General features: G+C 39.7%; 1 protein-coding gene across 1 annotated transcript in view; it reads right to left on the bottom strand.

The window, feature by feature from the left end:
* The window catches only part of LOC116829782 (mucin-2-like), a 57694-nt gene that overhangs the window by 30824 nt on the left and 14854 nt on the right, over positions 1 to 12016 (bottom strand). Inside the window, exons 20-30 of the mRNA XM_075065836.1 lie at positions 11484 to 11635; positions 8540 to 8678; positions 8332 to 8445; positions 7550 to 7729; positions 6320 to 6559; positions 4598 to 4754; positions 4192 to 4320; positions 3470 to 3614; positions 2400 to 2443; positions 2104 to 2298; positions 230 to 802 (exon numbers count right to left, since the gene is read on the bottom strand). Coding sequence (XP_074921937.1) covers positions 230 to 802; positions 2104 to 2298; positions 2400 to 2443; positions 3470 to 3614; positions 4192 to 4320; positions 4598 to 4754; positions 6320 to 6559; positions 7550 to 7729; positions 8332 to 8445; positions 8540 to 8678; positions 11484 to 11635 — 2068 coding nt within the window. The remainder of the gene's footprint in view (positions 1 to 229; positions 803 to 2103; positions 2299 to 2399; positions 2444 to 3469; positions 3615 to 4191; positions 4321 to 4597; positions 4755 to 6319; positions 6560 to 7549; positions 7730 to 8331; positions 8446 to 8539; positions 8679 to 11483; positions 11636 to 12016) is intronic.

The following is a 12016-nucleotide window of genomic DNA, read 5'->3' as shown; positions in this document are numbered from 1 at the left end:
CCTGTTGCTGTGCCTGGAGTTGGAGGAGACGCAGTGGAGGTGACTGATACGGTAGTAGAAACTGGGGGTACAAGTGTCGTGGTGCTTCCCCGAGATGTTGCCTGTGTAGAGAGTAGTGTGGTGCCTTCAGTGGTTGGTTGTTCTGAAGATGGAATAGTGGAAGCTGGTGAAGGCTGTGGACGCGTGCCTGGCACAGGTGTGATTGTGCCTGTTTCCAGTGGTACTGTACCTGCTGAGCGTGTTCCTTTGCCTGGAGTTGGAGAAGACGCAGTGGAGGTGACTGATACTGTAGTGGAAACCGGGGGCACAAGCGTGGGTGTGATAGATGAAGTTGTGGGAAGTGGAAATGGAGTTGGACCTTCTGTACTTATTGAAGCAGTTGGACGTGAAACTGTTTTTGACTCAAGTGAGGTAACTGTTACTGTTGGGTGTCCACTAGTTGTGACTGATGGGATAGATGTTGTAGATTCACATGGTACATAAGTACAACATAATATTCTGATCTGATAGTTGTAGCAGATTTCTGGAGTCTGATCCTCATTATTACATATGAGTCCGAAGTCTTTGCTACATGTCATCTTTTGTTTCAGGTTTTTTAGTGGTATGGAACTGTTGCTTTCTGCCCTGCATTCCACATCGCTTGGAGTTTCACAAACTCTATATCCATTAGCTCTTATATTTTCAAATGTTTCAAAATCTCCATTGTTTTTGTCTGTTGTTGGAGAGCTGACATCATACCATTCTGACCATTGGCATATGTTGTGAACACAGACTGTTGTAACTGGTGGTGTAGTTGTTGTTTCTGTAGTAGAAAGAAAAAAAAGTAGTTTCTTGTCCTCATATTCAATATTCTTTTTAATAATTACTGTTTAATGTCCAATTATTACTACTTCATTTGGAAAGATTAGGGTGTTAGTCTTTCACAGAATTTCATTTTAGGCCACATAGGGATGTTTATTATCTTAGATGCTGTCCTCCAGCAAATTGTTTGGGAAGAACAATTTTAATCATCTGTGTGAATGCATGTAGTATCAAAACTTAACCTGATTTATAGTCTCTTTCTTTCTGCTTTTGCAGTTAAAAATATTCCAAGTTATGTCTTGTGTATCCAGTCTCAATATATAAATGAGTCAATGAATTTTCAAGAGGCATTTTTCTAGTGTGTACAATGTAAAGAAGAAAGGGCCTTCTTTTCCACTGTATTATCTCTTTTGTCATAATTTACAACTGATTTCTAGACAATCAAAACCACACGTGCACTTCACAGTGACTACGCAAGGAACAAGTCAATGGCAATCAGGACAGTCATATTTAGAACTTTTCTCTTTATTTCAACATAGGTTTCTGTAGCATCTTGGTATCATTGAGACATTTGTGTTGAATAAACACCATCTTGTTCACAGAATGCTTGCTCCTGCTTAATGCAACGTTGAAGTCATCATGTTATATTTTTGATATTACTGTGCGATGCTCTGGATGTATTTGTCATTTTTGTATGTTCAGCATGATGCATTAACTGCAGGATCAAGCAGGAGTAAATGAGCTTTTTGGAAGAAAGCGCTAGCTGGTTAAAAAAGTCTTTAGCAATCAGGAGGAGTGTCAAAGGACATTCTGAAATACCTTGCAAGTTCCCTCATACTGGATTTTTTAGCTTTGAGATTGCACTAATGTGCTTAGTTTATTTAAAATTGTTATTCGTTGCCCACCATATATATAGGAAGAGGTAGTAAAGATGCCTGCTCAGTCTAGAGCTCTCTGGGAGTGGCCCTTAAAGCTGCTCTACTTCATGCTTACGGCCGCCAGAGATCTCCAGGGCTACATTTTCTTTCCTCTGGGAGCACCTGGTGTTGGTGTTACCCAGGGTAACAGTGGGGACCTAGGGAGAGAATTTGTAGAAGCTGCTGCTATATCTCTCTGCATCAGCTGGGCAGAGAATCCTCAAGGTGTTGGGTGGGCAGGGAGAACTGCCAGCTGAGTTTCTGACTGTTATGGTAGAAGTTATCAACTTACAGTAAAAACATGTGCAATTAGAGGAGTAAGTGGCCCTTACTCTCAGGTATGCAAAGATTTTTTTCAGATATTTTGAGAAATGTATAGAAATACCTGCAGCACTCGTAGGTAGAACTGTACTAAACGTGAATGGGATGGTAGTTGTAATTCCACTGCATTCAAAGACTTTTCTAGTTATGGTTCCGTTGATGTCACAAGTTGCACTCAAACACCCTCCAATCCCATCTGTGGTGTTATAAATGACATCCTTATATTTATATTTGTGATCTTCATAATAGCAATAGCATGCTGTAAAACAGAAGAGGTGGAATGACATTGGTTGTTACCTGTCAAATGAAACAAAAGCTCAAGAACTTGTTTTCATTCAGAAATCTTCTTTACCAACTTACCTTCAGCATCAAACTCGCACTCTAAGCCTTCCACAGTGCATGTACTGAAAGAAATAACAGAGAAGAAATGTGAGACTGAAGATGCATGAAAGGTGATGAACTCACTTTACTGTTACGGTATTTTCACTGAATTCATAGAGACTAATCATAAGCCAGAGAGAAGTTATTCTGAATTAGGGTTTGACTGAAGTTCAGAGAAATACTTTTTTAGTTTCCAGCTAATATTCTCGTAGTCAGCTCTGATTAAAATACCTCTTCCAAGCTGAATAGTTAAGAGGAGGTGCTGCTCCCTCTCCACAGTACCTGCAGCATGTCAAGCTTAGAGGCTGCTTTTTTCTTCCTCCCCAAAGCCAGTTCTGACATTGGAGCAGCATGGATCAGAGGGAGGGGTAAGAAGAGGGTCCATTCCTTTCCCATCCCCTTACTGTTAGACCAATCTCTTCTTATGCCATCCCCCTTATATCCAGTTCATGTCAGATCCTCTGACTCATTCTTTTCCCAACCATCTCCCTGATATCAGACCTCAGCTCCTGTGTGAAAGTGAAGTCAAAGACCGTGGGAAACTAGAGAAACAAATCTTTAGGGAGGCTACTTGTCACATTCATCAGTCTTCCAATGAGTTTTGGCCCAGAGGCTAGAAAAAGAAAATGTCTGAATATTGGATCATATTAGTTATGAACTTTAAACTATATGTGGATGTAGAATAAATCCCAGCAACAAATCTATATACATAACTGGCTTTGTTATATTCTGCACTCTTCTATCATGGTGACGAGTGACCTTATAGGAATATCACCATGAGACAGGCGCACAGAATAGAACAAACCAGGTTATAAAGCACATCATATTTTTTTCTGGGTACTAAGCTAAAGAATTTACTATGCTACTGAGAACAAATTCAACAGAATCAAATATTGCTCGCTAGTAATACGAAAATTGGTATGTGACAATAAGGGGCCACTTTTGCACAGGCAACATCCTCATCTTACTGTGGGATAGTGGCGCATAACTTTCAAACACTGCTTTGGTCCTTTCTCCTTGACATGGTCAGACTGTACATTAAATCTTACCACGACTGACAGTTGTCCTGTGAGTAGAAGCTCACTCCTGGTTTGTAGTAGTTTCCTTCAGCATCGTAACAGCCACAGTTATCAACACATGTCATCTCATCCTCATTGAAATATGGCTTGTTTGCTGGACAGTTTGGATAGCAGCCTGAGACAAAAAAAAATAAAGAGTATAAGATGGAAGATTTTAAGCTGGAACTTTATGCAGAAGGTAATTCCTTTTTATTTTTCTACTTTGGGCTATATATCTCAGGCACCAGGGCTTTCCAAATTTGTACTCCTTCCCCTGGCTCACTTTCTTTGGCTTGCCTTCCTTATAATATGATGAGTCCTTCCAAATAAAAGAAAACTACTGCTTCTGGATTCTTGTTAGCGGCTCCTTTGTTGGTTGGCACAGTGTTATTATTTAGCAAACAAGGTTCCCCTAGCCCCTAAGATGTGGATCTGATGCTAGCCTATGAACCAAGATACTAATGCAGTTCTCTCACGTAGCACAGACTATTACCATTAGGCGACGCCACCAGGTCTGAGTCCTACAAATATTTTCAAATCCCATGGACTAAACTCTGCCCTCACTTATACCAATGCAACCCACTGAAGAAAATAAGATTGTATAGGGTGTATCTGAAGGGAGAATTTGATGCAGCAATGATTGAGCTGGAAAAAACAGGTAACCAGTTGTGCACTCTACAGTAAGCAACATGCTGTGTCATAGCTCTTTTCACCTTCTAAACCTGGTAACTTATGAAGGCATCGTCCACTTGGATTCCTACAGGTCTTCATGCAGGGGGCTCCACAAGGCTTGTAGTGCCACTCACATTCCCCTTCTGGGTTGTAATAATCACAGAACACAGCTGAGGGGAAACATGAAAACACATGTTCAGAACAAAATGCTGCAATTTTTTCATAGCTCTCTACTATACCACTACCATACCATTTGGGTAGTCTTGAAAGTCATGAATCAAGAGCTGAAACTACATAATTGTCAACCCAATTTGATATGAAACACAGGATTGGGAACAAATTGTTGTCATATATTCAATAACATATTTAATAACATTCTCAAAACAATTGCCTTGAAAATGATACACTATTCTTTCAATCTCCATTGAGCTATGGGCTAATACTCACGACAGATTGATGGAGTTCTCCAGGCTACACAAACACCAAATTCACTACATGCTTGAGCATATGCAGCTACTGCAGTACAGAAACATTCACAGTCTCCTCCACTGTCACAAGCACAAGCATCAGTCACACATGCTTCGTAATATTTAGTTGGTTCAATCTGTTAGATAAAGAAAGCAGTAAATGTAAGTTTTACTTTCTCTGGAGTCATCTTGCTTGGCCAGAGTAACACTTATAGAATATTAACATGCCACAAAAAGGGAAAATCTGTAAATTTCATTTTCTTGTATTTGCATTGCTAGATAAACTAGGCCCAATTTTCCCATGTGGACGCTGAAACAGTATGTCTAAATCATACATTTGATCATTTACATAAGCAGATTTGCAAACAGTTGCAGATCTGAAACCCAAAATGCAGGTTTCTAACACTCAACTATGTTTGAAAATTAGGATTTTTATCTATGGAAAGAATTAAGATACAAATAACACAGATAGGCTATATTGTTTTACATATGCTTTAGCAATGGCTGCTGCTATCTACACTGATTCTTTTCCCTGGCTACTCCAGCAAGTTGTTAATTAACTCAGGGATAGAGCTTGTGTAACACACACACCTTCTGGGTGTGGTGTTTTGTCCCATCTAGTGGCACCAACACCACTTAGAAAGAGAGATTAATGAGTTTGCTCTACAGTAGGGGTCCCCAATGCAGTGCCTGCGGGCGCCATGGTGCCCGCAGGAGCATCTAAATGCACCCATGTCCTGGCCGGCGGTGGAGCATCTGCCGAAATGCTGCAGAATTTCTGCGGCAATGCCTCTCGATGACGCTGCTTGCCGCTGGCAAGTGACGTCATCAAGAGGCGTTGCAACCGAAATGCTGCTGAAATTCAGCGGCATTTCGGCGGATGCTCCACCACTGCCATGGTCCTTCGTCTGATGCCTGCCGAACAAAAAGGTTGAGGAAGACTGCTCTACAGCCTTTGCTAACAGCCAGTTGGCTTTTAGCTTATGAGGTAGAAGCTCATGCGCCAGAGATCCCCGATTCAATGCCACTCATCGACGACTGGGGTTTGTTGGCGTTACACTTGTATTCTGTATATGGCATATGAGGAAAATATTAACTAACCCACACTAAAAATAAAACTCAGACTGACTTGAGATTATCCTTCTTTTACACAAGAAAAACAAGAATGCTTCCTGTAAAATAAACAACACTATATTGTTCTATAGGTGCAGTGCCAATTCCTTTTGTGTAGAATAATCCAGCCTGAAATTTACCTATGACAATTCAAGGTGAAACATACGTTAGCTGATGAATTGTGCACCTGTGTCAGAATGTATGAGAACAACCTTCAATGGGGGTAGTTCTTTTGGAATAGGGAGAAAATGGACCCAAATTAAACTTCTGGATAGTCAGCAATTTAGTTAATAATTAGCTCTGATTCCCATCTTCTAAGGGATGGGTTTCTTCAACAATGTAGTGTATATATTAGAGATGAGCCTTAGTTGTAAAGGTCAGAACTGGATTCAAACACCAGAAGGTTGAGGTGTGGGGCTGGATCCAGTTGCTCCTGTTCATACCCATGTCTAGGATAGGTACACTAGCAGACTACTTGTATTCAATGGTATGTAAGGAGTGACAATTCAATGTCAAGTGCACAGGCATCTGAGGAATATAAAAAGATAGTCTTTATTTAGGAGAATTTTGCTCTGAGGATTTTCTATACCTGAGAGTGACATGCAGCAAAGACTTCACTGTTGATGATGCTGCACTGCCTCTGTGACCAGGACTTCCTATAAGGGTTGGTAGAGCACGGGTCCTTTGTAGTGTTAGCAACAGGACAAGCAAGAGAGACTTTCCAGCTGTTTCCAAACTCCAGCACATCTCCTACCACAGACTGAGTTCTGGTGGTAAAGTCATTAATGCCATTGCCATCGTAGTTCCCACACAGGCCACAGACCTGACCCTGTACACACACACACACACACAAAGCATGATAGAAAGTTTGCAGCAACATCACAGACTAAAAGCACCCCTGGAATTCCCGATTTTGTATGTTATCTCTAACTGTTTGGTAATATCCTGACCCTGTTTTTCTAAGATAACATACTTTTCAAAAAATCTGCTTTTTATCTCAGTAAAAGGACCTGATAACTGATCTGAGGGGTATACGCCAAGTAATTTATTTAAAAATTTGAACAATAAGAAAATTGCTTTGTTGTTGTGCCCCATCACTGGTGAGTTACGATGATGAATCTACAGTTAGCTAATTGCATACTCTTTTGTTTGTCTTGTGTTGTACAGATATACAACAGACATACATAAATAAAACAGCCTTACAAAACGGTCATGAAAATGAGCAACCCACTCCAGGCACAAAATCTACTCGCTCTTTACCAAAATTAATGACAGTGATAAAAATGAATACTTTGCTTGTCCATCCAAAAAATGTTAACCTAGGCAAGTGAGCAGGTAAAATTTAGCAAGGCTGGCATTAATGCTAGGCTGTATGTATGAATCTAAAATACATACATTCCATATTTGTGGGGAAAAATTATTTCATTGTGGTGTACTATTTAGTTAAAGAACTCATGGCATTAGAATATACTTCTACATAAATTTCTGATGCTGGCTGAACCACTCCCTGATACATTTCCCTAATGGAAAAGTCAGAGTAGTATGTAAACAGGATGACAAAATTCCTATTTCCTATGGTATATAATGCCCTTCTTACACATCAATTGCTATGCTGACAAACTCTAGTATAGTACCACACACTGCCTTTAACATCTGTATTTGAGACACGGTTAAACATACTTCCTATCATTTTACACAAGACTTTCAGCTGGACTCTGTTTCATTTCAATCAATATTGCTTTCTCACTCAAGAGGGATGATAATTCAGCATTTGTGTCAATGACAGTTGGCAGCAAACTCCTGCCTTCTTAAGTCTTACCTTGAAATCAGGGCTGAGTTTGATTAAGACGCTGGTTTTCTTATTCCACATGAGGATCAGTCCATTGTTGGTCTCAATAACTAAGTACATGCCCATATAGCGGACTTGGTATGGCATTTGCCTTCCATTTTCTCTTTCTACCACTTCAAGGTGTTCCTCACTGAGTATCAACTCATGGCCCTAAAATGGGGAGAAAAAAAATCAAAGGAATGACTAAGAATCAGCTTTTCAGTAATTAGTGTGGTTTGTTAGTATAGGAGATACCTCCCAACAACAAATGTATGGGAATGATCTTAACTATGTATATTTTCCATTTTAAAGAGAACAATACTATTTATCCAGCAAAGATGAGTAATTATTTATTTTTGAGGCAAATGAAATAAATCTAATTTATATGTCAAATCATATGACCGTACAACTGTTTTAAGAACATAAATTGTAAAATGTTTAAGTCAATCAAAGGAGAGAATGCCTACAATTAGAGGTACTATAGGGCATGCCATAAAATGATTTATTTTACATAACTCTCCTGAAAAATTAAATTTGGCACAAGTACTACATAGGATAGTTTTGCCACCAAACAAACAAACAAACAAACAAACAAACAAACAAACAAAGACTGGAAGCACTACCAAATATTTTGTTCGTTTTTGGCTTAAATTGCATTTTACAAACCTTGGAAAGTCTTCACTTCAGAAACTTCTGGCTCCTCCTGAGTCTCAAATGGATACATAATAAAATGGTTCTTTGAAAAAAAAAAAAGGACCAAAAAAGCTACTCACCGCTAGGAAAACTTTAATAGACTTAGAGCAGGTAGTCCCAGTGGAGCCACAAGGGATGTTTTCAGTGACAACTCGAAAGGTTCCATTGACTGTGCTGTTTTTCCCACAGTGGTCCTGAAGAGAGAAATGAAGTTAGCAGATGGATAATTGCAGTATGGAGGATACAGGTGACTCCACAAGTAGTAATGCTAAGACAAAAGCTCAGTACCTGGACTAACGTGTATTCACAATCTCCATTGAAGTTAAACCGTTTGTCATCAAATGTGATGTAATGCCCATCTCCATAAATAGCACACGTACCAAGGCATTGTTCACTGGTGCATTTCCACATCCTGTTCTTACACACGCTAAGAAGGAGAAGAAAACATTTTAATCATAAAATTACTCTATGCAGAGGTAATTCCCACAACATATTTATTTAATTCAGTATGTATCAGTCCTGGGAAATGTTGTGTTCACTCTAGTGTTAAAGTTAGAATTTCTCCAAGCAAACAATTAATGCAAAAGCTCTGTATCATCAGCACAAAGGGGTTAATAGAAATATAGATGATACTGTATGAAAACACAAGGCCTGGTAGGGACTTTAACCACTCAGATATCTGTTGAAAAAGTAATATGGCAAAACACAAAATGTCCAGTAGGTTCTTGGAATGTATTGGTAACAGCTCTTTGTTTCAAAGGGTGAAGGAAGTAACCAGGGGAACAGCCATTTTAGATTTGATTCTGACCAACAGGGAAGGAACTGGTTGTGAATCTGATTGGTGAAGGCAATTTGGGTGAAAATGATCATGACATGGTAGATTTCATTATTCTAAAGAAAGGAAGGAGTGAGAACAGCAGAATAAGAACAAAGCAGATTTTAACAAATTCAGAGAACTGGTAGGCCAAGGTCCTGTTGGAAGGAAATCTAGGGGGAAAAGGAGTCCAAGAGAGTTGTCAGTTTCTCAAGGAGACAATGTTAAAGGAGCAACAACAAACTATCCCAATGCAAAGGAAAGACAGGAAAATAGTAAAAGGTCAATATGGCTCTATCACAAGCTCTTTAATGAACTAAAAATAATAATAAAAAAATCCTACAAAAATGAAAACATGGACAAATTGCTAAGGATGAGAGCAAAAGAATAGCAGAAGCATGTAGGAACAAAATCAGAAAGGCTGAGGCACAAAATGAGTTACTTCTAGCAAGGGACATAAAAGACAATGACAAGAGGTTCTATAAATACACTATGAGCAAGAGAAAGACAAAGGAGGTCCTCTGCTTAGCAGGAAAGAAGAGTTAATGGACATTATCAAGAAGGCTGAGGTGTTTAATTCCTATTTTGCTTCAGTCTTCACTAAAAAGGTAAATTGTGACCAGATAGTTAACATTATTAATATTAACAACAAGGAGAAAGGAATGCAAACTAAAATAGGGAAAGAGCAGGTTAAAGAATATGTAGATAAGTTAGCTATATCCAAGTTGGCAGGGCCTGATGAAATTCATCCCAGGGAACTTCAGGAATAATTGAGGTAATCTTGGAACAATTAATGAATATCTTTGAGAATTTATGGAGGATGGGTGAGGTCCCAGATGACTGAAGAAGGAAAAAGTGTAACAAATAGGACCTGGGGAATTATAGATCAGTCAGCCCGATTTCAATACCTGGAAATATACTGGAAATTACTAATCAATTTGTAAACACCTTGAGAATAATAGGGCTATAAGTAATAGCCAACATGGATTTTGTCAAGAACAAACCATGCCACGCCAACCTAATTTCCTACTTTGATGGGATTACTGGCCTAGTGGATAGAGGAGAAGCGGTAAATGTAATATATCTTGATTTTAGAAAGGCTTTTGATAAAGTCCCATATCATATTCTCATGAGAAAACTAGGGATATGTGGTCTAGATGAAATTACTGTAAAGTGTGTGCAAAACTGGTTGAAGGACTGTTCTCATAGAATAGTTATAAATGGTTTGGTGTTAAACTTGGGGGATGTATCTAATGGGATTCTGCAGGGGTTTGTCCTGGGTCTGGTACTGTTCAATATATTCATTAATGACTTGGTCAATAGAATTGAGGATATACTTATAACATTTGCCCATAACACCAAGCTGGAAGGAATTGCAAGCACTTCAGAGGACAGGATTAGAATTCAAAATGACACTGACAAATTGGAGAAGTGTTGATAAAATTCAATAAAGACAAGTTGAAAGTACTATATTAAGGAAGGAAAAACTCAAATGCACAACTACAAAAGGAGGAATAAGTGGCTAGGCAGTAGTGTTGGTGAAAGGGATCTGGGCATTATACTGGATCACAAATTGAATATGAGTCAACAATATGATGCAGTTGCAAAAAAGGCTAATATAATTCTGGGCTACATTAACAGGACTGACATAATTTTCCCATTCTACTTATCATTGGTTAGGCCTCAGTTGGAGTACTGTGTTCAGTTCTGAATGCCGCACTGTAAGAAAGAAGTGGACAATCTGGAGAGAGTACAGAGGAGAGCAGAAAACATGATAAAAGGTTTAGAAAAGCTGACCTATGAGGAAATGTTTAAAAAAAAACAACTGGGCATGTTTAGTCTTGAGAAAAGAAGATGGAGAGGGAACTTGCTAACAGTCTTCAAATATATTAAGGACTTGATCAATTGTTCTTCATGTCCACTAAAGATAGGACAAGAAGTAATGGGCTTATTCTGTAGCAAGGAAAATTTAGGTTAGATATTAGGAAAAACCTTCTACCTACAAGTATAGGTAAACTCTGGAATAGATTATCAAGTGAGCTTGTGAAATCCCTATCTGTGGCTGTTTTTAAAAACAAGTTAGACAAACACCTGTTATGGATGGTCCAGGTATACTTGTCCTGCCACAGCACAGGGGAATGGACTAGATCATCTGTCAAGGTCCCTTCCACCCCCATTTTTCTATGAATCTGTTTCTATGAAAACCTTAGACCCAAAGATTTCCTGGCTCCTGCTCTTTGCTTTTACCATCTACCTTGATTTACAGAAAACTGGTTTGTTATGGTTAATATACTGAAAAGTCCATCTGCCAACCCAATCCAATGAACATTTCTTTTCACCATTGTGCTGCTTATATATGGATCTTTGGAAAGGGCAATGTGTTGGCTCCATGAACCACACAGTTCAATGAATACATACCAGGTATTGCAGTCAACTTTGATCTCTTCCCCTGGTTTGTAGGTAGCCTCATTGTGAATACATGGACATTCCTCTTCAGCAATACAGCTGCCTTTACCATCTGACACTAGCCCAGAGGGGCATATGCAGCCAGACATACACTGTGTGCTGTACTGTAAAGCCAAGCAGAAAATTTAACTTACTTACTCAAGTAGAAAGAGAGTAAGATTAGATTCTTAGAACCAGGGGTAGCTCCAGGCCCCAGCATGCCAAGCGCGTGCTTGAGGCGGCAAGCCGAGGGGGGTGCTCTGCTGGTCGCCGGGAGGGCAGCAGGCAGGCTGCCTTCCGCAGCTTGCCTGCGGAGGGTCCGCTGGTCCTGCAGGAGGTCCGCCGAAGCCGCGGGACCAGTGGACCCTCCGCAGGCAAACCGCCAGAGGCAGCCTGCCTGCCGTGCTTGGGGTGGCAAAATCCCTAGAGCCGCCCCTGCTTAGAACCTGTCTCTGGACTGTTGATTTACATGCAGTTTAAATCAGAGATGGCTTGAAGGAAAATGT

Source organism: Chelonoidis abingdonii, chromosome 4 (genome assembly GCF_003597395.2).
Source record: "Chelonoidis abingdonii isolate Lonesome George chromosome 4, CheloAbing_2.0, whole genome shotgun sequence".
Classification (NCBI taxonomy): domain Eukaryota; kingdom Metazoa; phylum Chordata; order Testudines; family Testudinidae; genus Chelonoidis; species Chelonoidis abingdonii.
Note: the sequence above shows the minus strand (reverse complement) of the source record. Positions and strands in the feature narration are given on the sequence as shown.